Source organism: Pelobates fuscus, chromosome 1 (assembly GCF_036172605.1).
Source record: "Pelobates fuscus isolate aPelFus1 chromosome 1, aPelFus1.pri, whole genome shotgun sequence".
Classification (NCBI taxonomy): domain Eukaryota; kingdom Metazoa; phylum Chordata; class Amphibia; order Anura; family Pelobatidae; genus Pelobates; species Pelobates fuscus.
In genome coordinates, this window is record NC_086317.1 from 27910599 (window position 1) to 27937211 (window position 26613).

A 26613-nucleotide genomic window follows, 5' to 3' on the forward strand; every position below is an offset into this window, starting at 1 on the left:
GAGGGGGATGGAGAAGGCAGACGGCAAGAGAGACTCTCCTTGAAGCCTCTCACTCCTACCTTGCGCACCCTCTGTGATGCCGGGAGTCTGAATGTGACATAATTCCGACCCCAGCATACTAAACAGCAGGTGGGAGGAATGAGGAGCTGCCCCACACTGGACCCCAGGGAGGTACGGAGATTGGATGGGCTTCAAAAAAAAAATTCTGTAAGCCTGTGTGTATGAGTGTTTGACTGTGAGTGAGTGTATGTATGTCTGTGAGTGTCTGCCTGTGTATGTGTGTGTGTGTCTGTCAGTGAGTGTGTGTGTGTGTGAGTGTTTGACTGTCAGTGTGTGTGTGTGTCTGTCTGTCAGTGAGTGTCTGTCTTTGAGTGTGTTTGTGTGTGTCTTTCAGTGAGTGAGTGTTTGTATGTCAGTGTCTGTCAGTGTGTGTGTGTCAGTCTGTCAGTGAGTGAGTATATTTCTGTCAGTGAGTGGGATGGGCTTCAAAAAAACAAATTGTGTAAGTATGTGTGTATGAGTATTTGACTGTCAGTGAGTGTGTGTCTGTCTGTGTGAGTGTCCGTCAGTGAGTGTCTGCCTGTGTGTGTGTGTGTGTCTGTCAGTGAGTGTGTGAGTGTTTGACTGTCAGTGGGTGTGTGTGTGTCTGTCAGTGAGTGTCTGTCTTTGAGTGTGTGTGTCTGTCAGTGAGTGAGTGTATGTATGTCAGTGAGTGTATGTGTGTCTGTCAAAGAGTGTTTGTATGTCAGTGTCTGTGTGTCTGTCAGTGTCTGTGTGTCTGTCAGTGTGTGTGTGTCAGTCTGTCAGTGAGTGAGAGTATTTCTGTCAGCAAGTGGCTGTGTTTGTGTCTGTGAGTGAGTGACTGTCAGTGAGGGTATGCCTTTTAGTAAGTGTGTGTGTGTATGTCTGTCAGTGAGTTTGTATGTGTGTGTGTCAGTGAGTGTATGTTTGTCAAGGGTCTGTGTGTCTGTCAGTGAGTGAGTGACATGAGGGGGCAGCAAAATGGATCTTTGCCTAGGGCAGCAGAAATCCTTGCACCGGCCCTGCATGTAGGGGTCTATTTGTATGTAATGTTTGCATTTTATTGGTTAGGCTTACACAATGACACAGGAACAATAAGTAGATGAGACCCTGCTCAAACGAGCTTCCAGGGTACAAATGTGGGGTACAAATACACAACAGGGCACTGTTAAAGGTCCATGGTGCCTGACAGGGCCACTTTTCAGAAATAACTAAGGGGTGGCCCTAACTGCATGGCTCCTGTTGGACATGCAATAATTATAAAATGCAAAATGCTTGTGTTGGGGTCTGAAGGGTCCTTCTAACATTACAGAATCTTTATGTTGCATTTATTGAAAATACTATTGAGGGTAATGCATAAGTAACGTTTGCAAGAGATATTACAGCATGTTAAGATTTCTACATGAAAAAATCACGCAAATAACATACACACCATTTATTGAAAGAAGGAAAACAAGCTGATTTAACACAATTCACATGACTGATGCTTAATTTTGTAATACATACACAAAGTCTGGGAAAGTGAATGTATGAAGATGCAACATGGTTTATTTATTTTCTAAAATACTTTTACGTCTTTTCTAGTTTCCATTATATTATTTTTGTCATAGAAGCTGTACTTGAGGCTGTGGATATGTACACAATAGAACTGCAAAGCAATTAAATATATGAAGGAGTGGCAAGGCATATGTGATGAATATTGTCGTATTTTTCCTGTTGCTTTCAGAGAGATTGTAATTTAATCCTCTTCTAGCTCAAGGGTGGCCAATAGGTAGATCCTCCTCTATTGTGCAACCCCCACAATGCTATGCCAGCTGGGGATCTACCATTTGCAGGGTTGTATATGTGAGTTTGTACATTTGAATGTAAGATGAGAGATTAGTAATTAAGAGCAAGGCACAACAAGTATACAAACAAAACAGTGCTTACTGGAGGAATACAAAACAAATGTCATTGTTCCTTAGAACAATGGAGGTTATATATATATATATAATGCACACGGTTTTAATGCTGGCTGTCCAAAATCTGTTTATTTTTATGTGCAACAATAAAGTATTTTGTGTTTCGTCAGCGAGTGTTGCTTTGTTGGATTTTCTGAGCCTGTGATTGTGTCACAACCTAGATTCAAGGAGTGGGGCTTCCTCACAAACTGTTTCAGTGAGAGACATCCTTTGAGAAGTATGTGTCTTATTACACTTTATGCATGTAATTTGTACTTTCGATAAATAGTGCAAACATATGGATGTAACCTTAGACCAGATAGTCACATTTATTGGACACTAAAGTTATCATGAGTTTAAAGGAACACTAAAGCATTAGGAATACTTATCTGCATTCCTAAAATTGTAGTGTTCATGTCCCTAATATTTTAGGTCCTTACTCCATTTGGCATAAAAAAAAGGTTAAAAAAGCTACTTGACTCACTTTTTTCCATCACTGAAGCTGTACTACTTAATTCTCCACCGCCTTTGAAATCATTGAGGAGGCATGGCCTTCTCCAAAAATGTTCTATCCAATGCTTCTCATAGAGGAGTCACTGAGAGCCACTTGTGCATCAAATGTCCTCATAGGAAAGTATCGGATATCACTAGCTTTTTACGGGTTTCATTCAATGTGCAAAGAAATAAGTCAGGTCCATAAACCAAGGATGCCATACTGATTATAGAATCAATAAAATGCTTTGTGACGGTGGTGGTATTTGCCATTACGTGAAAGCAATTCTAATTTCAAAATTCACCTTTGGCCTTACCGTGATAAGGATTTTGGAGAGTCAAGAAGAAAGGGGGCAGACCAGTATGTGTGTTCTCTGCACATTGTATTGCTCTGTAATTGCTATAGTAAGGGCTAGCTTCATTTGCATCTGGAAGAACAGTTTTACATTTACACTAAATAATAATATATTAGTCTTTATTTACTACATCTTTACTTTTCATAGAATAGACTAGAACAGCAGCATTATGGAATTATGCGATTGCAGGTCCAATAAAATCTAGAGGAGTGCACAATTTAAAATCCCTCATGTAGAGGAGGCAAAGGATTAAAAAGATGAAATATTAATTTGTCCAATTTTGAAAAGACTTCCTTTTTGTACTGGTTCCCACTTTCCCGTTTTCTTGTATGGCTCTTTTCTTGGGCAGCTTCTCATTTGTCTGGGTTTCAAGCTTCCGTGAAGTGTCTCCTAAATAATCAACATCTGAAGAGGAAAGAGAACCTCAGCAGGTCATTCATCTCCAACCATCGGCAATCTTAAAACCTCACTCTCTCTATTGCAGAACAATGTTCCAGTTCTTGGAAATAAGTAGCTGAGAGCTGTATTCTAGTGCTACATTCTAATATGTCTTTAGTTACCAGATTTAGTGTTTTATATCTGAAGAAAGGAGTCAAATGTACTTCACCTTCATTTTTATTAATTGAAAACAAATCTTTTGTTTTATTCAAGGTACCAGTTCAGGATCCAGGGTTTGGTGTAGGATTTCTAGCTCACATTGGATCAAAATGCTTTTTTCCATAATAACTCAAATAACTGCTATTCAATTACCGGAGTAACCCATAATCTCTGGTAATAGAATTTACTACACAGATCATTTAAATGAGTCTGTCTATCTATGTTTATTATTAGAATGTTATGTTAACTTGTCTCTATATTTAGGTATTTATATATGTGTGCAGTGTGAAAACTAAAATTAAATGTAGAAATCCACCCCATCTTTATCCTGCAAAAGCACCTCCATCTTTATTCCCTGTCAATCATTGTTATAAACTCCGTCCTTTGCGCCTGGCAGTCAGCATGGAGAAAGCATACAGAGAAGAAGAGGAATGGAATAATGTTTCTATTTCCACTCTCCATTTGCAATGTTTTCCCTGGCTCTGCCTTGTCTGAACTGGATTATGATGTAATTTTCTTAATCTCTGATATAAATTAAATGGAAATGGAACATTGCATGAAAAAGTTTATCACAAATTATAGGTGATTCCAGTTCCACTTTAAGCCAGACATCATACAGTTGGAGAAATGTGATCTAAGTGATTTTGACTGTGAACATGACTTTAACCCCTTAAGGACACATGACATGTGTGACATGTCATGATTCCCTTTTATTCCAGAAGTTTGGTCCTTAAAGCGGCACTGTCATGCCGAATTCCGTTTTTTTTTTAACCCCCCTCCCGCCTCAACTACATCCAATCGACCCCCTAGTCACCCCCAAATGCCCCTATGCCCCCCACATTACCTATTTTTTATTCTTTATTTTCTGCCCCGATCTATATTCAGGGCGCCGCCATCTTTGTGTGGGTAGGTGAAGTCCCTGTGGGACACGTCATCTACCCACACTAGATAGCCCTGAGATTCCCGCACATGCCCAGTGAAACATCTGGACATGCGAACGGGAATTTCACCTATTCATTCATTCATCAGACAGACGAATGAATGAATAGAAAAAATCAGACGAACAAACTAACACTGTGTATCAGTGTTCGTTTGTTTGTTCGGTTTATTACAAGGAGGGAGCTACCGGCACGCAGCCCCCTCCTTGTAATATGTAAAGACAGAAGCGGCAGGGAGCAGTGCTCCCCACCACTTCATAAGCCCCCCAGGTCCCCTCCTCACTCTATGGGGGTCAATATGACCCCCATAATAGCACAAGGGAGATTAAAATCTCCCCAATGCCCCTACTCGCTATACCGCGAGTAGGGGCATGTCCACTAAACAGTGAGCAGCCTGTGGCTGCTCACTGTAAAAAAAAAAAAAAAAAAAGGGTAATAAGGGGGGGACGGGGGACCTACTGTCCTCCCCCGCCGGACCCCACCCCTGGACGGCGGGTGGGGGCCATAATGGGAATGAGGGGGGACCTACTGTCCTCCCCTCAGGCCCCCACCCCTGGGCGGCGGGTGGGGGCCATAATAGTAATAAGGGGGGGGGGACATACTGTCCTCCACCCCCCGGCCCCCACCCCTGGGCGGCGGGTGGGGGCCATAATATTAATAGGTGGGGGGGGACCTACTGTCCTCCCCCCTCCGGCCCCCACCCCTGGGCGGCGGGTGGGGGCCATAATAGTAATAAGGGGGGGGACCTACTGTCCTCCACCCCCCGGCCCCAACCCCTGGGCGGCGGGTGGGGGCCATAATATTAATAGGTGGGGGTGGGGGACCTACTGTCCTCCCCCCCCCGGCCCCCACCCCTGGGCGGCGGGTGGGGGCCATAATAGTAATAAGGGGGGGGGGGGGACCTACTGTCCTCCACCCCCCGGCCCCCACCCCTGGGCGGCGGGTGGGGGCCATAATAGTAGTAGGGGGGGGGACCTACTGTCCTCCCCCCCGGCCCCCACCCCTGGGCGGCGGGTGGGGGCCATAATAGTAATAAGGGGGGGGGACCTACTGTCCTCCAGCCCCCGGCCCCCACCCCTGGGCGGCGGATGGGGGCCATAACGATAATGGGGGGGGACCTACTGTCCTCCCCCCGCCCCCACCCCTGGGCGGCGGGTGGGGGCACTACGTAAATTCCCCCCCCCATCAAGGTGACTAGGGGTGCCCAAGCCCCTAGTCACCCACCCCCCACCCAAATAAAAAATGCCCCTACCTACCCCCCTCACCCTAAAAAATAGTGAGGGGGGAATAAAATTGCTAACCTGTAAAGTAAAATTAAACTTACCATTCGACGTCTTCTTTTTTCTAAAATCTTCATTTTCAGCCCCAAAAAAGGCCAAATAAAAAAACATCATAGCCGTCGAACTAAAAATAAAATAAAAAACCCGAGCGCAAAAAAAAAAACCTGACGAAAAAGAAAAAACCCGAGCGCACAAAAAAATAATCCATCTTCACCCATGGAGGGCTCCGCGCAGACTGAGCTCCGCAGGGCGGGGCAAGGCTTATAAAGCCTTGCCCCGCCCTGCAATTAGCCTAAGAACACTCTGATTGGTGGGTTTAAGCCAATCAGAGTGCTCTTTGTCATTTTACAAGCGTGGGAAAGTTCTTTGGAATTTTCCCACGCTTGTAAAATGACACAGAGCACTGTGATTGGATGGATTTCAAGCCATCCAATCACAGTGCTCTGTGTCATTTTACAAGCGTGGGAAAATTCCAAAGAACTTTCCCACGCTTGTAAAATGACACAGAGCACTGTGATTGGATGGATTTCAAGCCATCCAATCACAGTGCTCTGTGTAATTTTACAAGCGTGGGAAAATTCCAAAGAACTTTCCCACGCTTGTAAAATGACACAGAGCACTGTGATTGGATGGCTTGAAATCCATCCAATCACAGTGCTCTGTGTCATTTTACAGGCGTGGGAAAGTTCTTTGGAATTTTCCCACGCTTGTAAAATGACACAGAGCACTGTGATTGGATGGCTTGAAATCCATCCAATCACAGTGCTCTGTGTCATTTTACAAGCGTGGGAAAATTCCAAAGAACTTTCCCACGCTTGTAAAATGACACAGAGCACTGTGATTGGATGGATTTCAAGCCATCCAATCACAGTGCTCTGTGTCATTTTACAAGCGTGGGAAATTCCAAAGAACTTTCCCACGCTTGTAAAATGACACAGAGCACTGTGATTGGATGGCTTGAAATCCATCCAATCACAGTGCTCTGTGTCATTTTACAGGCGTGGGAAAATTCCAAAGAACTTTCCCACGATTGTAAAAAATCACACAGAGCACTGTGATTGGATGGCTTGAAATCCATCCAATCACAGTGCTCTGTGTCATTTTACAAGCGTGGGAAAGTTCTTTGGAATTTTCCCACGCTTGTAAAATGACACAGAGCACTGTGATTGGATGGATTTCAAGCCATCCAATCACAGTGCTCTGTGTCATTTTACAAGCGTGGGAAAATTCCAAAGAACTTTCCCACGCTTGTAAAATGACACAGAGCACTGTGATTGGATGGCTTGAAATCCATCCAATCACAGTGCTCTGTGTCATTTTACAAGCGTGGGAAAATTCCAAAGAACTTTCCCACGCTTGTAAAATGACAAAGAGCACTCTGATTGGCTTAAACCCACCAATCAGAGTGTTCTTAGGCTAATTGCAGGGCGGGGCAAGGCTTTATAAGCCTTGCCCCGCCCTGCGGAGCTCAGTCTGCGCGGAGCCCTCCATGGGTGAAGATGGATTATTTTTTTGTGCGCTCGGGTTTTTCCTTTTTCGTCAGGTTTTTTTTTTTGCGCTCGGGTTTTTTATTTTATTTTTAGTTCGACGGCTATGATGGTTTTTTATTTGGCCTTTTTGGGGGCTGAAAATGAAGATTTTAGAAAAAAGAAGACGTCGAATGGTAAGTTTAATTTTACTTTACAGGTTAGCAATTTTATTCCCCCCTCACTCTTTTTTAGGGTGAGGGGGGTAGGTAGGGGCATTTTTTATTTGGGTGGGGGGTGGGTGACTAGGGGCTTGGGCACCCCTAGTCACATTGATGGGGGGGGGGGGAATTTACTTAGTGCCCCCACCCGCCGCCCAGGGGTGGGGGCCGGGGGGGGGGGCAGTAGGTCCCCCCCCATTATCGTTATGGCCCCCACCCGCCGCCCAGGGCTGGGGGCCGGGGGCTGGAGGACAGTAGGTCCCCCCCCCTTATTACTATTATGGCCCCCACCCGCCGCCCAGGGGTGGGGGCCGGGGGGGGGAGGACAGTAGGTCCCCCCCCTCTTATTACCATTATGGTCCCCACCCGCCGGCCAGGGGTGGGGGCCGGGGGGAGGACAGTAGGTCCCCCCCCCTACTACTATTATGGCCCCCACCCGCCGCCCAGGGGTGGGGGCCGGGGGGGGAGGACAGTAGGTCCCCCCCCTACTACTATTATGGCCCCCACCCGCCCCCCAGGGGTGGGGGCCGGGGGGGGGAGGACAGTAGGTCCCCCCCCTCTTATTACCATTATGGTCCCCACCCGCCGGCCAGGGGTGGGGGCCGGGGGGAGGACAGTAGGTCCCCCCCCACTACTATTATGGCCCCCACCCGCCGCCCAGGGGTGGGGGCCGGGGGGGGAGGACAGTAGGTCCCCCCCCCCTACTACTATTATGGCCCCCACCCGCCCCCCAGGGGTGGGGGCCGGGGGGGGAGGACAGTAGGTCCCCCCCCCTCTTATTACCATTATGGCCCCCACCCGCCGGCCAGGGGTGGGGGCCGGGGGGGAGGACAGTAGGTCCCCCCCCTCTACTACTATTATGGCCCCCACCCGCCGCCCAGGGGTGGGGGCCGGGGGGGGAGGACAGTAGGTCCCCCCCTCTTATTACCATTATGGCCCCCACCCGCCGCCCAGGGGTGGGGGCCGGGGGGGGGAGGACAGTAGGTCCCCCCCCCCACCTATTAATATTATGGCCCCCACCCGCCGCCCAGGGGTGGGGGCCGGGGGGTGGAGGACATATTATTTACTAATACCAAGTCATTTTTACTTAGTATTAGTAAAGTTGGCTGAAAGACCAGTTTAGGTCTTTCAGCCTTTTAGTAGATAGCTCCCTAATACCGTGGGAATTAGGGAGTTATCTACTAAGCGGCTGCAAGATGCAGCCACAGCAATGAATAGGATCGGGGTTTCATTCATTAGAATGAAATTCCGATCCGAACAAAGTACCGAATTGCATCCTAACTCCAATGGAGAAACAGTGCTCATTCTGTTAGGATGCAATTCGGCAGTTTTGCCGGCGTTCTGTCTAAGTGACAGGACGTTCGGCAATACTGACAGGAAGCATTGTGGGAACTGGGAGGAAAGCTAGGGACCATGGGAAAATTGGTCTGACCAGCGGAAATGAAGCACACTTTGCTCCTCCGCTGGTCAGAGCTGGTCAAGCGGAGGAATCCTCCATAAGACAGAGTCCCTACTTTGTCTTATGATTTTAAAGAAAACTAAAGAAGACAGGAAGAAAAGAATAACAGATCCCGAGAGAGGGGGAGAAGAGGAAGAGATTGAGGAAAGGTAAGTTCGGCATGACAGTGCCGCTTTAAGGGGTTAAAGGAGTAATATAGGGTCAGGAACACAAACATGTATTCTTAACCATATAGTGTTAAAACCACCATCTAGCCCCCCTGGCCTCCCTAAATATAGTAAAATCTTACTTGTATTCAAGGTTGCAGCTGCTGCCTCTGTCTCTAAACTGCCTCTGTCTGCTAACATCATCAGAAGTGGTAGCCTGAACCAATCACAATGCTTCACCAAAGGATTGTCTGAGGCTGTCGGGGAGGCAGATTAGGAGCAGAGCCAAACACATCCCTGGCCAATCAGCATCTCCTTATAGAGATTAATTAAATCAATGCATATCTATGAGGAAATTTCAGTGTCTGCATACAGAGGGTGGAGACACTGAATGGCAGTGCTGCACACTATGCAGCACTGCCCAGCAAGCATCTCTAGTAGCCATCTGAGGAGTGGCCACTGGAGGTATCCCTAGGCTGTAATGTAAACACTGCATTTTCTCTGAAAAGACAGTGTTTACTGCAAAAAGCCTGAAGGGAATGATTCAACTCACCAGAACAAAATACAATAACCTGTAGTTTTTCTGGTGACTATAATGTCCCTTTAACACAAAGCAGTCTCTAACCTTTGCAGGAAATAGTTAAAAGAACAAATATCAACCATTAATCATCTTGTTAATGAGATAGGTCAGCAAGAATGGTCACAATGGATCAAGATGATACAAGGTAAGGTGCTTGCCTCCCAACAATCCCGCTTTTGGCAGGAAAGTCACAATTTCAGTGCCCTGTCGTGCCTTTCCACTTCAATTACCTGGTATTCCACATCAGGAGACACCAGGGAACATTACCTGGGCAGAACAGCGCAAGCGCATCATTAGACATGCTCACACTGTGAAGAGGGCATTAGAATCATCCAGGAAACACCTCAGCAGGCTTATTATTATTACAGCTACTTATCACGACTACTGTGATTCAACACGCAAAACTATGTAACATCTACATAGAATAGAAAAATAGACAGAAACCGGTCCTTAGAATGGCCTGATTAATATGTTGAAAGATAGAGAATGGTCAAGGGAAAGCCGAGGTTAAGGAAGCCAGAAAGACACAAGATCGATAAGAAAGCCAAGTCAGGGAAACCAGAGATCAGAATAGTCAAGAAAAGCCAAAGTCAATAACAAGGACAAGAAAATGCACTCTTGGGATTTGGTACGACCACGTGCAGCCGCGAGCCGATCAGGTGCGACCATGTGCAGCCATGAGCCGGGGGCCATGATAGTACTCCTCACTTACCAACCAGGTTCCTATCCTACGACCCGGTCATAGAACGAATTGGTCGGTAAGTGAGGAGTTAAGGGATTCCCTGAAATGTCCCCGAACATAGACGAATGCACCAGATCAGGGAATCCTTCTATAATCTATGCTCGGGGGAAATTTCCCCAAACATAGATTTAAGGGATTCCCTGCTCTGGTGCACATGTCTTTGTTCGGGGATTCCCTGCTCTGGTGCATTCGTCTATGTTCGGGGAAATTTCCCTCAACATAGATTAGAGGAATTCCCTGCTATGGTGTGTTTGTCTATGTTCATGGGAAATTCAGTAAAGCAGGGAATCCATCTAATTCCCACGTCGGCTCGCACTTACCACTCCACGAGAAAACTGGTCGTAAGTGCGAGCCGTCGTAAAACAGGTAGGTCGCAAAACAAGGACCACCCGTATAACAAATGAAGTTGAGCGTGCCGCAAGCTCCACCCTTTGTCACAATTGTCAGGCCTAGCAAAAATACATAAGACATACTTTGCCTCATGTTTTTGTCAGGATCCTATCCTGACGACAGAGAATTTTGTTTCTTTTATTTGTTTCTGTAAAACAAGTTCCAGTTTTCTCCACTAGTGGCCTCCCTAGCCACTAGACTAAACAAACTTTCTTTCACCTGCCTCTCATATCAGTTAGACCTACTATAAGAGGCCACGCTACACAATTTGCCTTGACATAGAACGTAGTTGTGTTCTGATACTGGCAAGACTACAGATCCTAGCTTCTACAGTACAAAAACCTATTATATCCTGGAAGTATTTCTTTCAACCTGCTACTTTCCAAGCTTACATATTGCTAATACATTTGGAGAAAACCTGCTTATTAACCATACAATTGGACAAAATCTACTTGGAGAAAACCTACTTACTAACGACACACTTGGAGGTTACCTAACCTCCGAAAGCTAATTGTATTCTACATTATTGGACTTGAATTTAATATTGAGTTGTCACTGCGTTTAAGGAAAACTACTTAAGCAAAGTGGAGATTCCAAATACCCTTGAAGATTATAATTATCCTAAAGGACTCTAACTCATACATCCAAAACCTACCATACAACCTTGCAAACCAAAAGAGGCATATCAACTAAATGTCTGTCTTACCTGTTTTACTTTATCCTTTTATAATTCTATTTTAGTACTGTCTATTGTATTTTGTTTTTCCTGTAACATATAATTCTCAGTTATAGGTTTTCTTCTCTCTCATTTCTTGTAATATCTATTCTGTTATCCTGTTATTAAAAATCCTGTGTGTGGCATATTGCCTAACCCTCTTATTTCGGTGAATCTCTTATTACCTTGACTATAACTTATTTTATAGGTTCTCATTCTTATTACTACCTATAAATCTCCTAGGTACAGTTTCTACCTACTACCTGTTACTATCATCTAGGGCTTAATGCCTAAAAAAATCTAAATTTCTTAGTACACAATACTTCTCTTTAACTACATTCATTCTTCTATTTCTCCCTTTTCTACATTCTCTCTTCCTAAAAGTCTTTCTATTTTTTTTTTATTATTTTCAAGATAAATCATCCCTAAGATAAAGAATAAAGACCCTGAAATTAACCCTAGTTTCAGTCTCATTTTTGACCTGATCAGAAGCATGACCGTTTTAAAGAGAAATAGATCAGAAATAAAGAAAATAACAGATTCTGAAGGAAGAAGATCAATCAATAGGAACAATGTATATTTGAGGTGTCAGATCAACTTTAATGAAACAGTTAATAAGTGTTTTACCTGGGAATCTGGCCAGACGTTGACGTGCGGCATTAAGACGTTTGATTTTGTCTTGCAGTTGTTTCCTGATCCTAGACAAGTCTTGCTTTTCCTGAAGCAGGACATTTAATTTTTCAAAATCCTGTGTCAAATACAACATCTGTATTTGCAATTTATTTGCAAACTCGTGAAGAACAAAGTACTGGATGATTAGAGGAACTTGATTGGATAGCCTGTTAGTTGCACTCTGGAAAAGATAACATGATGACACAATGGGATTAAATTGCCAGCATCTATACAAATATATCTAACTGGAGATAATGGTTGCCTCTCACTAGTGTTTCACCAATAAAGAAGGAAAGCGAGGGGTGGGGGAAATCATTTGCCAGGGGGGCAAGTACAAACAAAGTGTTTATTTTTGTTGTTTTTTTTTTTTCCATGGAAGTCAGTTTTCTGAGTCAACAAATGGATCATTCTACTCAGGGCCGGCGCCACCTGTAAGGCGACCTAGGCAGCCACCTAGGGCGCAACTTAGGAGGGGGCGCCGGATCCCTGTGCCCGGTGTGGCTCCTCATGCTGTGCCACCTGAGCGCTCTTGCAAGCCTCAGGTGGCGCAGCACTGCTGCATGGAGGGCGGCCGGGTTTGAGTGACCGGCAGGAGGGAAGCGTAGAGCGCTTCCTCCTGCCAGTCTCTCCAAGTAGTGTGGCCGGGTGGGGCAGGACAGGAACCTCTGTTTCCTGTACCCGGCCGCCGGCGGAATGACAGGAAGTGCTCACTCAGTGAGCACTTCCTGTCATTCCGCCGGCGGCCGGGTACAGGAAACAGAGGTTCCTGTCCCGCGTTCCGTGCCGCCCGGACACGCTACATGGGCAGGAGGGGAGGGTAAGGACCACTAGGGAGGGGAGGGAGGGAGAGAGGGGGAGGATAAGGACCACTAGGGGAGGAAGGGAGGGGGGTTAAGGACCACTAGGAGGGAAAGGGGGGGTATAAGGACCACTAGGGGAGGGAGAGGGGGGATAAGGACCACTAGGGGGGAAAGGGGGGGGGGGTATAAGGACCACTAGGGGAGGGAGGGGGGGTTAAGGACCACTAGGGGAGGGGAAGGTAAGGACCAGTAGGGGAGAGGAGGGGGAGCAAGGACCCCTAGGGGAGGGGAGGGTAAGGACCACTAGTGGAGGGGAGGGGGAAGTAAGGACCACTAGGGGAGGGGAGGGTAAGGACCACTAGGGGAGGGGAGGGTAAGGACCACTTGGGGAGGGGTGAGTCAGGACCACTGGGGAGGGGTGTGTCGGGGGGGTGAAGGAACACAGGGTAAACGGGTGTGGGGAGGTAAGGACCACTGAGGGAGGAGGAGGGGAGGTCCACTAGGGGTTTGAGAGAGGGAGGACCACTAAGGGGGGGAAGGACCATCAAAGGGGGGTAAGGATGGAGGACTAATAAGGAGAGGGGAGGAGGGTAAGGACCACTAAGGGGGGGGGAAATTACCACTAACGGGGTGGGGGGAGAAGGGGAAGGTCTACAAAGGGGTTTGGGAGAGGGAGGACCACTAAGGGGTTTGGGAGAGGGAGGACCACTAAGGGGGGAGGGGGGAGTGAGAAGACCACCAAGGGGGGACTGCAGAGGGACAGGGGGCCAAGGGAGAGCACTAAGTGACAGAAGGGGAGAACACGGAGGGACAGAAGGGAGGCGGAAATCAATAATTGACCGGAGGGGAGAGCACTATGAATTTAAAAAAAATTAAATAAAGAACTGTTCCCCTCTCACTCCCTACCCTACCCCACAAACCCTCTATTTTACACTACACACATACACAATGCATCCTCCCCCACACACACACACAGAAACATACAATGCATTCCTACTCACACACAGACACACCCGAAACACAAAATGCATCCATTACGTTCTCTTACATAATTAATGCCCCCCTTACAGACACACACTGCATTCAATTACATACACAGAAACAAACCTTGCACCCCTTACACACACACACACACCCAGAAACATACAATGCATTCCTTACACGCAAACACACACTACATCCCCTATAAACACACTACATCCCTTACACAAATTGCACACATAAAACATCCCCAACTCATGGATGGGCCATGTAGGTGGATTTATGGGTGGGCGTATGCCTCCTGGGGGCCCAGACCTTGAGCTATGTAAGGGGCCCTAAAAATGGAGCTGCTTCCTGTTCGTTAATTGTTGTGAGCACTGTTAAAAACAGTCTCCAGAGAGCCTCTTCTACACCAGACCTTTAGAGCCAGACTGAGCCCATCATCAGCCTCTTGTCCTCATCTGGTGGTAAGTAGGCAATCCAATATATTATTAGTGGCACTAATCTCTAATTTACCTCACATTAAATGGATACTATAGTCACCAGAAGCACTACAGCATAATGTAGTGGTTATGGTGTCTATAGCCTGTGCCTGTAGGCTTTTTAATGTAAACACACTGTCTTTTCAGATAAAAGACCCTTTGTGAAGACTGGCGTTGGCCCATATGGCAGAGCATATGGGCGGGGCATTGTGATGTCACATGGTGGGCAGGACATATGGGGGGGGCGTCAATTTTTTTTTTGCCTAGGGCGGCAAAAATCCTTGCACCGGCCCTGATTCTACTCATGTGGAACATACATGAAGAACATGACAGGTAGAGACAGCGGAAGTGGTGAGCTGTCCCTGCGACTTCCGTTAGTATGAACTGCGCAACATGACAGGCTTTTGCAGAGATCTATATAGATAAAGTACCTGACTGCTACTGAAATATGATGTGGGCCAGTCCAGTCCTTGAGAACATTGAAATTGAGGTCCATCAGCCCATGCACAACCCCACACAGTGCTGGACTAACAAACTCCAGCCTGCTTCCTCTTTAAAACACACCCAACACACCTCCTGCTATAGTAATGCAAGGAAGAATGGTGTAAGGCTGCAGCCTACAACCCCTGTGTACTAGTGTTGTGTGAACCCCCCCCCCAAGTACAGTTGTGTGAACCCAGATAATAGTCATAGCAGATGACTTCCCATATAGGCAGACTTAATTTTTGGGTGAGCAGTAGCTCATGTAGCCATATCATTATCTGTGGTTTCTTAAGTGCTTTTCTTCATTTTTGATGAAAACATTTAATTTTGTCTGAGAAAATATGCTACATACTTAAGTTTATTATAGATGCCTTCAATCGTGCCCTATGTTGTAAGTTGCACTTTCGATTTAATAAAGCTTTCCAAAGGAATCAATACGGTTAGTAAAACGTTTCCAAATTATTTTTCTACAAATATCTCCATAGACTTTAATGGTGACTTCTGTAGATAAATCATTTGAAAGATGCTTCAAATAAGTTTGAATCATTTGGAAAGACTATTAAATCGAAGTCTATATGTGAATGGTCATGAGTAAATTTCAAAGTCAGCAATGTTTGGCTATTTTGGGCTAGAATACAAAATCCATTACGATTCCACTTTGAGTTCTTGAAAATTCACACTTTAAAGACTAACCCTCTTATAACTGAACCATTAAGGCCTCAATTTAATATTTGTGGATACACTTTTCAAATTATTTAACATTTTGAAGATATTTTAAAAATGTAGATAAACAATTTTTTTAATGTAAATATAGTTTATTGAAAGAGAGATTTTTACGGAGATACGGTGAGACATGGTGGGACCCGCAGGACCAGCATCGGTAATCACATAAGTAATAGGAGTTATAAAAATGCATAGTGATATCAAAATACTTGAAGCATGGTAGTTTGGCAGAGCATATATGATACGACTTAGGAGACAGCTTAGCAACAGTCTAAGTTTGAGCGTAAATTGCTGAGATGAATACGTAGTCCACAAAGGAGTTTAACCTGACAATGAGCGTTTGGTGAATCGGGAACAGATTCAGTGTGGGAAACCAACTCATTATAGCAATAAATATATATATAGGTTTAAAGGGCTGGTTGTGGGGGAAGAAGTAGGCCCTCTTCACGTGTGAGCGTATCAACCTTTTATCTGCACAAGGTCAATGTTGATGTGATGTTGTATACAATAAAGCCAAGTGTGTTTTCCTGATAGATTCAGTATTTATGTATGTGTGTATCGATGTATGGGGCAATATGTTTCCAGTGGAGATGCGGAATTTCCATGCTCAATAGACAAAAATGTGAATAGAGAGATTAGGCAGCAACCTTAAAACATGTATTGCACCAGGGATGAGGTTCTGTGCTATAGAGCGGTCATGTGAGGGGAGGTTCTTTGTTTCGGGGCGTGTGTGTGCTTATACATGCAAAGAAGAGTGTGCAGTCAGAGGGTGGAACTACCGATGTACTAAGTGAGTGAGTTGGGTCCCCGTCAAAAGGTGTAACAGAGGGCTGTCCATCTTACATCAAGATTAAGCCGCTTGAGGAGGGCTTGTCGCGTAGCTCATGCCCTCTATTACCTCTGCACTAGATTTGTTTCCCATTCATGTTCTCTGCCCTAAGTATTAGTGTTTTTTTGTTTGTTTTTTTTCCCTTTATTTGTATACATTCCCTATGCTTTCTAATGAGCCCACACCTTCCTCCTAACCTCCGGTTATGAGAAGAGAAAATCAGAATGAAACTAGAAAAAAGGAAAGGTAAAAAGGAGCAGAAGGATGATCTCCGTCATACTGCCCCCGCCCTATATCCATCCACTGACATGTCCCTCGCCCAATAAGTATGCTTAGCAATGAATGACATCCAGAATGGATCTTCTCCACCTGGTACAGCCAATGCATTGGTGGGAACCACAGATTGTTTCCATAGGACTGGGATCAAGGACTTGGCAGCATTAATCAGATGTATTTGGGACCAACGGGAAGATGCGATGTAGAAGTGTGGGAGTACTGTACCAGAAGGATAGTAATTTGTAATTGACCCCTTGGTAACACAAACTGATAGAGCTTTTGTATTGGAGGATTAAAATCTTTTTCCATTGTGATTCCAAGTATGTTTTCTCAGTCAGAGTTTCCTATTGCCTTTTAAACGTGCGCTTGTTGTCCAGACCACCCACTTGATACAAGATCGATAAAGCTTTATTAGATAGTGTCATGATTCATGCAGATGTCTTCAAACCAGGTCATGTCTCAGTGAAGAGTGGCACTATCTCTCACTGCACTACAAAAGTGTTGTAATTGGGTGTAGCGGTATGTTTAAAGTCTGGTCGGGACAATATCTCCTAGAATCTCTGTCAGGGTCTTCAGGCCAGTATCCTTCATGACCACCTTCAGTGAAATGTGTTCCGCGTGGTCCATTTCTACACGATGGGTGGATAACCGTCACTCAGGTCTGGGTTGTTTGTAAACAAAATGAGGGGGCTAGGTCTTGTCGAAAGGTTCAGAGTACCTCGTATCACCACCCAAATGGTGTGGTGTATGAGGAAAGAACTTCACATTGTTCGAGTCATCACTTTGCTGGAATTCCAGACTGCAGCTTGCAGGAACCATATATGTCTGGTGGCCAGAACCTTTGTGAAGAGCTTGGTATAGACATTTAAGAGGGAGATTGGCCTATAGCTCCCACAAAGCTCAGGGACGTTCCCTGGTTTGGGTAGAATCGTTCATTCCCTTAATGGCTAGTTTGCATTCCTCTTCAGTAAATTGAGCGTCCATGAGTTCTACATTCTCTGCTAAGCTATTTTTGGGTGTGTTCTCTGTCAGGTATTGTGTGACGTGGTGCGTCCTATCTACGTACCGCAGTGCAGTATCCCCACATGGACGGTGATATAGTTGAGGGAATTGCGTTTGAGTCTATGAACGTGGGCATGACTTTGTTAACCGTTAAACAAGCGAAACAGGTATTTCCCTTCTTTGTTTGTATGAAGATAGTGTTTAGTATGTTGTAGACTGTGGTGATAACATTGTTGCAGGATAGAGTTTAGCTGTCGACGTGCCTCCAGTAGGTCTTTGTAAACATTATCAATTTGTGACCACTTATGTGCCGCTTCTAAACTAGATATGTCTTCTAGTAGGGTAGCTAGGCATTGCTGCATGTCCCTCTTCTCACGAGTCACGATCCTTTTGAGTCGTCCCAGTAGGAAACTTTTGTGTGCCTCCCATATGGTAACATCAGAAAGATTTGTAGAATTATTTTCCTCAGAGTATTGTGTCAATTCCTGTGATACCTGTTCCCGTATCTCAAGGTCTGACATAAGAGCTTTGTTCAATCGCCATGTCCATGATGATGGGCAATGTATCGGCGAGTCAATCCCAATTTGAACCGGGCTGTGATCGGACCATGTTGATGAACCAATGAACGCCTTTTGCAGGCTGGTTAGGCCTTCCTATTGTAAGAATAAAAGATTGATCCAAGAGTAGCGTTAATGTACCACGAAGAATAGTGTAGTCTCTGTCTGCTGGATGGAGTGCCCACGTAATGATTTGTGATTGCAACTGATAGCTATCTGGGGGATACTACTGTGCCCTGTGGAGGAGTCCAGTGCTGAATTTAGCGGACCGTTGAATTCTCCTCTGAGCACTGGAATCTCTTCAGTAAACGCTCGAAGCTTGGAGAGGACCAAGCGGATGTATTGAGGTTGATTGTGGTTGGTGACATATCTTTGGTAGAGTGTACCATTTACCAGCGATGACGCCCCTCACAAAGAGGTACCTATCCTCTGGGTCCACTTTAGTATCAATCTCAGCAAAGCGTAGAGAGGACTCTATCAAAATGGCTACTCATGCCTTTCGAGACGTGGGATGATTGCTGAGATATGGCACTGGGTAATATTTGCTTCTCAGCAGAGGTTTTGCTTCCACCTAAAAGTGTGCCTCCAGTAGAAATGCTATAGAGACGTGCCTGTGACGCAGTTGTCTGAGTAGAGAGGACCTCCGATTTGGGATGCTTGGGCCTCTGTAGTTCTGGGTCAGAATCCTTAATGGGGCATGTGTATATGCCATGATATCGCCCCTGTTGTGTGGGAGACCCAAGCAATATAAAAAGTTGTGTTTCATAGCCGGTAATGCTAATGAGCTAATGTACTATGGCAGTTGAAAGTCCGCAGGATGGATGGAGGTGAGGATGGCAGAGGGGGAGTCCTCTCAGATTGTGTCAACCCCCATCCATCCCACCCCTGCAGCTGTGGGAGGAAGCTAGGCAAGAAAGCAGAAGAGGAATAGAGACAAAATAGAGGCAGAAGAATAAGGGTAATGAGGGTAAATAAAAGAATAGGACTAAGGTCAATCCTATACCACTGGGGAAGAGATGATTGCACCCCTTATTACAGGATGTCTGAGTGACTACATGGGCAACTGGAGTTCCACCGAACTAGGGGGTTACCAAGCAGTGAGAAGCAGTTAGAACAACCAGCTCCCAATCTGAGCCCAGCTCCACTTCCTACACTTCCTACTAACACAGAGCGGTGACATCATTGCTTACTCCCCCTTCCCTGTGCAGTGTCCGGACAGCAGAGACAAAACACAGTGTATTCTTCCTGCGGAGTGTGAGTGTCTCCAGGCAGTGAGGACCTCACCAAGAATCCCAGGTGGGGATTATACCACCTACGCTGTACTAAGTGAGCAGTGTTACCTGCTCAGGAATATGTGAGTATGTTTTCCTAGCATTACTGCTGGTATGTTTAATTGACACAGTAAGCACTATTGTTGCCCTTTTATTTCTGTTTTCAGTCTGGCATTCATCCGGTGACAACAAACTCTACCTTCCAAGATATCGTATAAGTGGGGGATCAATACCACTGCATGCACAATACACCAGAGCTGGCTAAAGCTCTAGAATATGTGCTTCGATTGGAATTATTTTACTTTTTTATAACTTTTACATACTTATTACACTATTGGAGTTTTTTTTTTTTTCTTGGTGACTTGCTAGTCCAAGAATAAAGATTCCATTAAGAATCCACATTCGCCCTCAATAATTTTATTTTTTTGGGACTGCTGCTTATTCTCCTTTGGGTACTTGTTGTAATATTTATTGTGGTTTTAAGTATTTTTTTGCATTGTATAATATCCTATCTGACTCATCCTTGGCACGCCCTTCTCTTTTTTCTATTCTCTATATTCATAAGTGTTTTTTAAGAGAACTCATCTTTTTCAAGGGTTCTGCCTTTGTATATTATTATCTAGCACTGCTCCACATCTACTTTTTTTTTTTTTTGTACTTTATTGTGCATGGTTGGATTTTTGGGCATGGGCAAATTATTTTTTCCAAAATCTAAATCTTGTTTAGGATGTTCAATGCTCATTAATGTGATGTTTCAATTCCACTGTTCACTAAACCATCAAAAACTAAACAATTTGAGGAAACATTCAGGCAAATCAAAAAGGGTGCGAAAATGGGCTCATCAGTATAATGCTCAATATATACATTTTGAAAATATTATGTGTATAGTTTTCAGTACACTGATCAGTGCATTTTCTCACAATTTGGTTCACAGATCAAGTGATTTTATATACATATATAAGTATCATATAGCTTTTTTACTTCTTTTTTTTCCCCTCTATTGGTCACTTCTAACTTGATGTGTTAATAAATTCAATATTTAGTGGTTGTCCCACCTTTATTTCCCATCAATCATCTATTTCTTTTGGTGCCACATGGGGAACTCCTAGTCCTGAAGCATCCAAATATATCTGGGCATCAACTCTTTATGTTTAGTCAGCTTTACATCTGAATTGCACTTCGAAGATACAAAATGTGACCAAACAGCCAAACGACCCAAATTCAGCCAAATCTCAATTCTAACAGAACCAAAGGCTCAAGTCTATAAATATATACCCTATTGACTAGGGAAGCTTACCGTGAAATAGGCTTCAGTGTGGTTGGCCATTTCGTCGACTGTCAGTTGCAGTTGAGTTTTTGGAACCACGAATATTCCAGGTTGGGGAGCCTTATCTCGTGCCTCCTTTAGACTTACACCATATATGGTATCTTGGCAGAATATGATATTTTCCATTTTGAAATATGTTCTGATTGTGTTTTCAGCTTCCTGTTGCTGGACCTTGCAGATATCTTCCATTCTGACCTTGATAAGAGTGAGTAAATAAATAAGTAAATAAATAGCTAGTGATGAGTCCATTCATGTTGAGAAAAGGAATTGTACAGAACACTTACAATCACCATGGAAACAAGTGGGATTAGTCGGCACATTGCATTGGTGACTTTACCACTTTTACATGTTTGCACCACGTTTTAGAACAAATCACTTTGCTAAGTCTCTTCCATCGTTTCTACATTGGTTGTGGTCCTCTTATACCTGTATATTATCATTTATTTATTTATTTAATGGAACCCTTGGTAAGATACTCTTTCCAGGCTTCTAATGTGATATAAAGTTGCAGCTCCAAAGGGTAGGTTATCGCATAACCATACTCATCCACTCTTTCTTCTATCTTTCACATTGTGTATTTTTTCAGGTTTTTTTCTATGTAGATTTTGCATTCAGACCAGATTCCTTTTGAGTTGAGCAGTTATGCAGTGTCTAGAGTTATAGAGTTATGCAGCATCTACTCTAGTGGTATGTAGCATCTACTTTATGTAATGTCTTATTCATTTACTTTCTGTACTTATTACAGAGATGGATGGATAGACAGACATACAGACGTTGAGTCTTTCTTTCATTAACAACAGTTATATTGTTGAGAGGTCAATCCTACCTTGGCCGCTCTGAGAAGATTTGGGAATGGTACAAACTGTTTTGAAGCTATGTCACTGAAAGCAGACAGCACAATCCCTGCAACAAGAAGTTTATATATCAGATGATTCATATTTAAATACAGTAGATGTTAGATTTGTGCATTCAGTTCTTCATGAATTATGATTCGTACAAATTTTGGGCTATCTGCAACTCGTCCGAAATACCAAATTCTGAAACAGCATATAGACAAATCACAAAGTATATGAAACAGACGAATTGACAACTTGTTTCATTTGTTTCGTGATTCAAATTTCCATACGTGGCGCAAAGAAAAAAAGGTTAATGTGATTTTTGATGGGGATAGCAGCTAAAAGTTTTATAGATCAACTGAGAAGTGACCAGGAGAGCAAAAATAAAATTAAGAAAAGGGGTAGTAAATAAATAAATCATTCTATTTATTTTTATCTATTATATTATTAATGAATAAGTAATATATAAAAAAATATTGTATTTTTATTGATCTGCTTTTTTCCTTCTATTAGTTATTTCTCCGAAGTATTATACGAAGAAAACAAAGAATTAACCTAGGACCAAAATTTAGATATCACAAGGTAGAGGGCACAAAAAAAAGAAGGGGGGGTAACCCCTAAATGGTGAATATCATAGAGAATAAACAAAAAAGAAAAAAAAATGCCATTCTACCTGTGTATGATTTACTGAGAAGATTGTAGGCTTAAAAAGTAACTTTTAATAAATAAATCTAAAGTAAAAATAAAAATATAGAAAAGAAAAATAATATGAACAGCAGGAGTGAGTGGAGACTATACAGCGAGTAAAACTCTGACTACGTATACAAGCTGTTAAAGTGTATACATAATAACACTAATGCTGCAGCAATACTGTTTTGCAACAATATAACATCAGTGTATTCCCAAGTAATAGAAGTGATACTGTATTATATATCACTAATAGCTGTAACAAGAGGGGAGAGATAAGACGACTGCTAAACCAGTGCTGTCAATAGTTAAAAGATTTATGGATAAATAAATCCCTACATGATAGTACAACTAACGACATGGGTTAACTCCACATACAATAATTGATAATGTTCTATGGTGATTAACCTCAGAAAGATCAAAGATAATGGTTCAGCTAAGACAGATTTCTGACAGACTGCGATTAGCCAGTTAAATATCATAAAGGCAGCAGTTAACCGGTTAAAAGTCACACAAGTTGCCCAAGTGCTAGCTGCATCTCAATAATAGATCAAAGTGTAAAGAGAGGGTTTACAAACAGTTTTGGAACAGGTTGCCTAAGTAGTAGAAAATATACAGACAGTGACAGAGGAAGGCATATATAATAAAGATTCCTGAGTCTTGTGCCTTCGAGGGGACCCCTTAATAAAATGCCTGGTCTTATCAATCTCCCCCCATAAACATAATAAAGGAAAAAGAAAGAGAAATGAAATATGTACAGAGTACACAAAATTAGTGTTAAGAGTCTCCAATATGCACTCCTGAGATGCTGGACATGAATGAACTTGATGTCGGTAATTTAGCAATTGATAAGTACTGTCAATTTTAACTTTTTGACAGCACTGGTTTAGCAGTCGTCTTATCTCCCCCCTCTTGTTACAGCTATTAGTGATATTTAATACAGTATCACTTCTATTACTTGGGAATACCCTGATGTTATATTGTAGCAAAACAGTATTGCTTCAGCATTAGTGTTATTATGTATACACTTTTACAGCTTGCATAAGTAGTCAGAGTTTTACTCGCTGTATAGTCTCCACTCACTCCTGCTGTTCATATTATTTTTCTTTTCTATATTTTTATTTTTATTTTAGATTTATTTATTAAAAGTACTTTTTAAGCCTACAATCTTCTCAGTAAATCATACACAGGCAGAATGGCATTTTTTTCTTTTTTTGTTTATTCTCTATGATATTCACCATTTAGGGGTTACCCCCTTTTTTTTGTGCCCTCTACCTTGTGATATCTCAATTTTGGCCCTAGGTTAATTATTTTTGTTTTCTTCGTATAATAATTTTAGGGTCCTAGGACCCAGGTTTTAATACCACAACCAAAGAGCCACCTTATAAGTAAATCAGAACGAACACCCTGAGGGATGGCATCCTATTTAACACAGACTCCAAACTTAGATTTTGGTTCAAATGAGATAATAGATGTTTTCTCATCGAACCCACTCCCTAACCCTAATCCAACTGATATAAATTAGATCTTTTTCTCGACTCAGAATCTTTATAAAGATCAAATTAAAGGCTTTTGGGAGTTTGAAAGTCTGAAGCAGTATGTTGAAAAAAAGCTGGTACCCCGTGGGTTAAGACTAAATATCTCCACACCAGACAAAGTAAACACAGAAGAGAAACTGACAGGTTGGAACAACATTCTTCTTGACTGTTCCTTTAAATTAATGCTATACTTAATCCAGCTAGAACAAAATCATTTTGAGACTATTAACAAAAACCTTAATGATCAAATCCCGTTAACTAAAGAATTTCAATCAAAACCTGACTACAAACCCATGGAGGCACAACTCCAAAAAAATCTGGAAAGCTTCACTAAACTTATTAGGGAGAAATAAACATTTTAAATTCCAGAGGGACCATAAAGACTTCAGTGAGGGTAACATTTTTTAAGTTATACCCAAATCAAGAAAAAGAACTAACAGTAGAAACTCCTCTCCCACTTCTGATTACACGGATTGGTCAGACTCAGAGTCTGCAAACAACAGTAATAGTAAAAGCTCCAACTCCGACAGATCAATGAATTATAATCAAACACCTAAAGGTATTTTACGAAATCAGGATAAATCAGTATCATTTCTGAATAAACCCCCCTTGACTGATACAGAATTGGAATCTAGACCAGGCTCCTCTTCCTCCTCTCCCTCTCCTTTTTTGGACCAAACTTGGCAAAACTCTCAAAAGCCAAAATTAAGAGAGAGGAAAAAATGGGGTTACAGGGGAAACAGGAATCGTTAAAAGCAGCAGCTCTAATGGTTCCCACAAAAAACAAAGTCATAAATCTATCCAAATTTCAACTAAATACTACACATCTGTCCCTTCTAAACAAAGGGCTCTCCTTTGTACCCACACCTAATACTGACAAATCTAACTGGTTAAAAGATACTAACCTATTTGGTAGAAAGCTGGCATTGAGTGCTCTACATAAGAGAAAATAAACTCTACTCGCCAGGGACATGGGTGTAGCACCAGAAGACTACCCACATTTGAGAACACTAGTCACATTACTGGACGATCAAGACAAAGACCCACCTCTCACAAATCTAAAACCACAAAGCTGATACACTCCAAACATTGACCTTTTTATTCAAATGACATGTAATGAAATTGAACAACTCCCTCCTCACAAACCTATACAAATTAATAATCTATCACATGAAGAGACACGTGCTTTAAAAGAATTGAGATCAAACCCCAACCTCGTAATTAAACAATATTACAAAGGAGGTAATATTGTACTAATGGAAAAAGAAAAATACATTGAAATGTGTATGGTCCACCTTTTTGACACCTCATGCTATGAGAAGCTTCCAAATGACCCTACTGCTTCATACCTGAAAACTCTCAAGTTAATACTTACTGAAGCAAGAGATAGTGAGAATCTCTCAAGAGGAGTTCAAATGTATTTGTCCAAATAACACACCTATGGTAGCGACTTTTTATTGCTTACCCAAAATTCACAAAAACAAAAATAATCCACCAGGAAGACCAATAATTTCGGGTAATAACTCACTCTCAGAACAAGCGAGCAAATTCATGGAGAAAATACTCCACCCATTTGTAAGTGATCTTCCATCTTATATTCAGGACACCAAACAGACATTACTCACTCTTGAGAATCTCACTGTACCCCATACACTCTTCTAGCAAGCATGGATGTAGTCTCTTTATTACAATAACATCCCTCACAAAGTAGGCCTTGAAGCCACCCAATATTTCTTAGAAAAATCATCCAAAATCACAGCGTCCCAAAAGGATTTCCTTATGGAACTATTGAACTTTATACTAACTCACAATTATTTTGTGTTCAACGGCACCTACTACCTGCAAACTAGGGGCACGGCCACGGGAAGTGCTTGTGCCCCTAGTTACGCTAATCTGTATTTAGGGTGGTGGGAAGCCACAATTTTGAAAAATACGTTACAGACAGGATTTGATAAATTCATCATTAGTTGGCATTGTTACATTGATGATGTCCTGGTATTTTGGACTGGCTCAGTAACACAGTTCGTGGAAATTGTCTCGATACTGAACATCAACACCATTGGCCTACAATTAACTCATGTCATCAGTGAGGACAGACTAGAATTTCTGGATTTGGTTATTAATCTATCCCAAGGGGGTGAAGTAGATACCGAACTTTACAGAAAACCTACTTCGTGCAACAATTTCTTACATTGGAACAGCCATCACCCTTACAAACTCAAGGCAGGTATTCCCTACGGGCAATACCTGAGGGCAAAAAGAAACTACCTGAAAGAAGAAACCTTTATAAAAGAAGCTAAGAACCTAAGGCTTCACTTCAAACAGCAAGGCTATCCAAACAAAATCCTTAAAAAGGCATTCCAACGAGTCTCTAGTATGGACAGATCAACTAGTCTCAGAAATTACAAAGTGAAGGATACTAAACCTACAATTAGATGCATAGGCACTTATGATCAGCTATGGAATCCCATTCGAAAAATCTATGCAGACAATTGGCCGATACTCACCCACAACAAAGAGGTGGCCACTAATCTTTCTATATTCCCAAGTATCACAGCAAGACGAGCTAACAATCTGCGTGACCTGCTAGTTCATAGTCATCTTGAACCAAAACCATCACATAAGACATGGCTACAAGAAACAAAGGGAATTTTTAGATGTGGGAAATGTAAGGCATGTAGGTTTATCAAACCATCAAAATCAGTCTTATGCACCAATACGCAGAAAACACTTCCGATTAATGATTTTGTTAATTGCAGCACCACAAAAGTAGTTTACATCATTACTTGTAGCTGTAAACTACAAT

General features: G+C 43.0%; 1 protein-coding gene across 1 annotated transcript in view; it reads right to left on the minus strand.

Annotated features, from left to right (window-relative positions):
* Nucleotides 1-1441: 1441 nt before the first annotated feature.
* LOC134602290 (interferon-induced GTP-binding protein Mx3-like) overlaps nt 1442-26613 on the minus strand; it is a 74147-nt gene continuing 48975 nt past the window's right edge. Inside the window, exons 10-13 of the mRNA XM_063447040.1 lie at nt 21573-21649; nt 20717-20941; nt 11971-12196; nt 1442-3214 (exon numbers count right to left, since the gene is read on the minus strand). Coding sequence (XP_063303110.1) covers nt 3075-3214; nt 11971-12196; nt 20717-20941; nt 21573-21649 — 668 coding nt within the window. The 3' untranslated portion in view covers nt 1442-3074. The remainder of the gene's footprint in view (nt 3215-11970; nt 12197-20716; nt 20942-21572; nt 21650-26613) is intronic.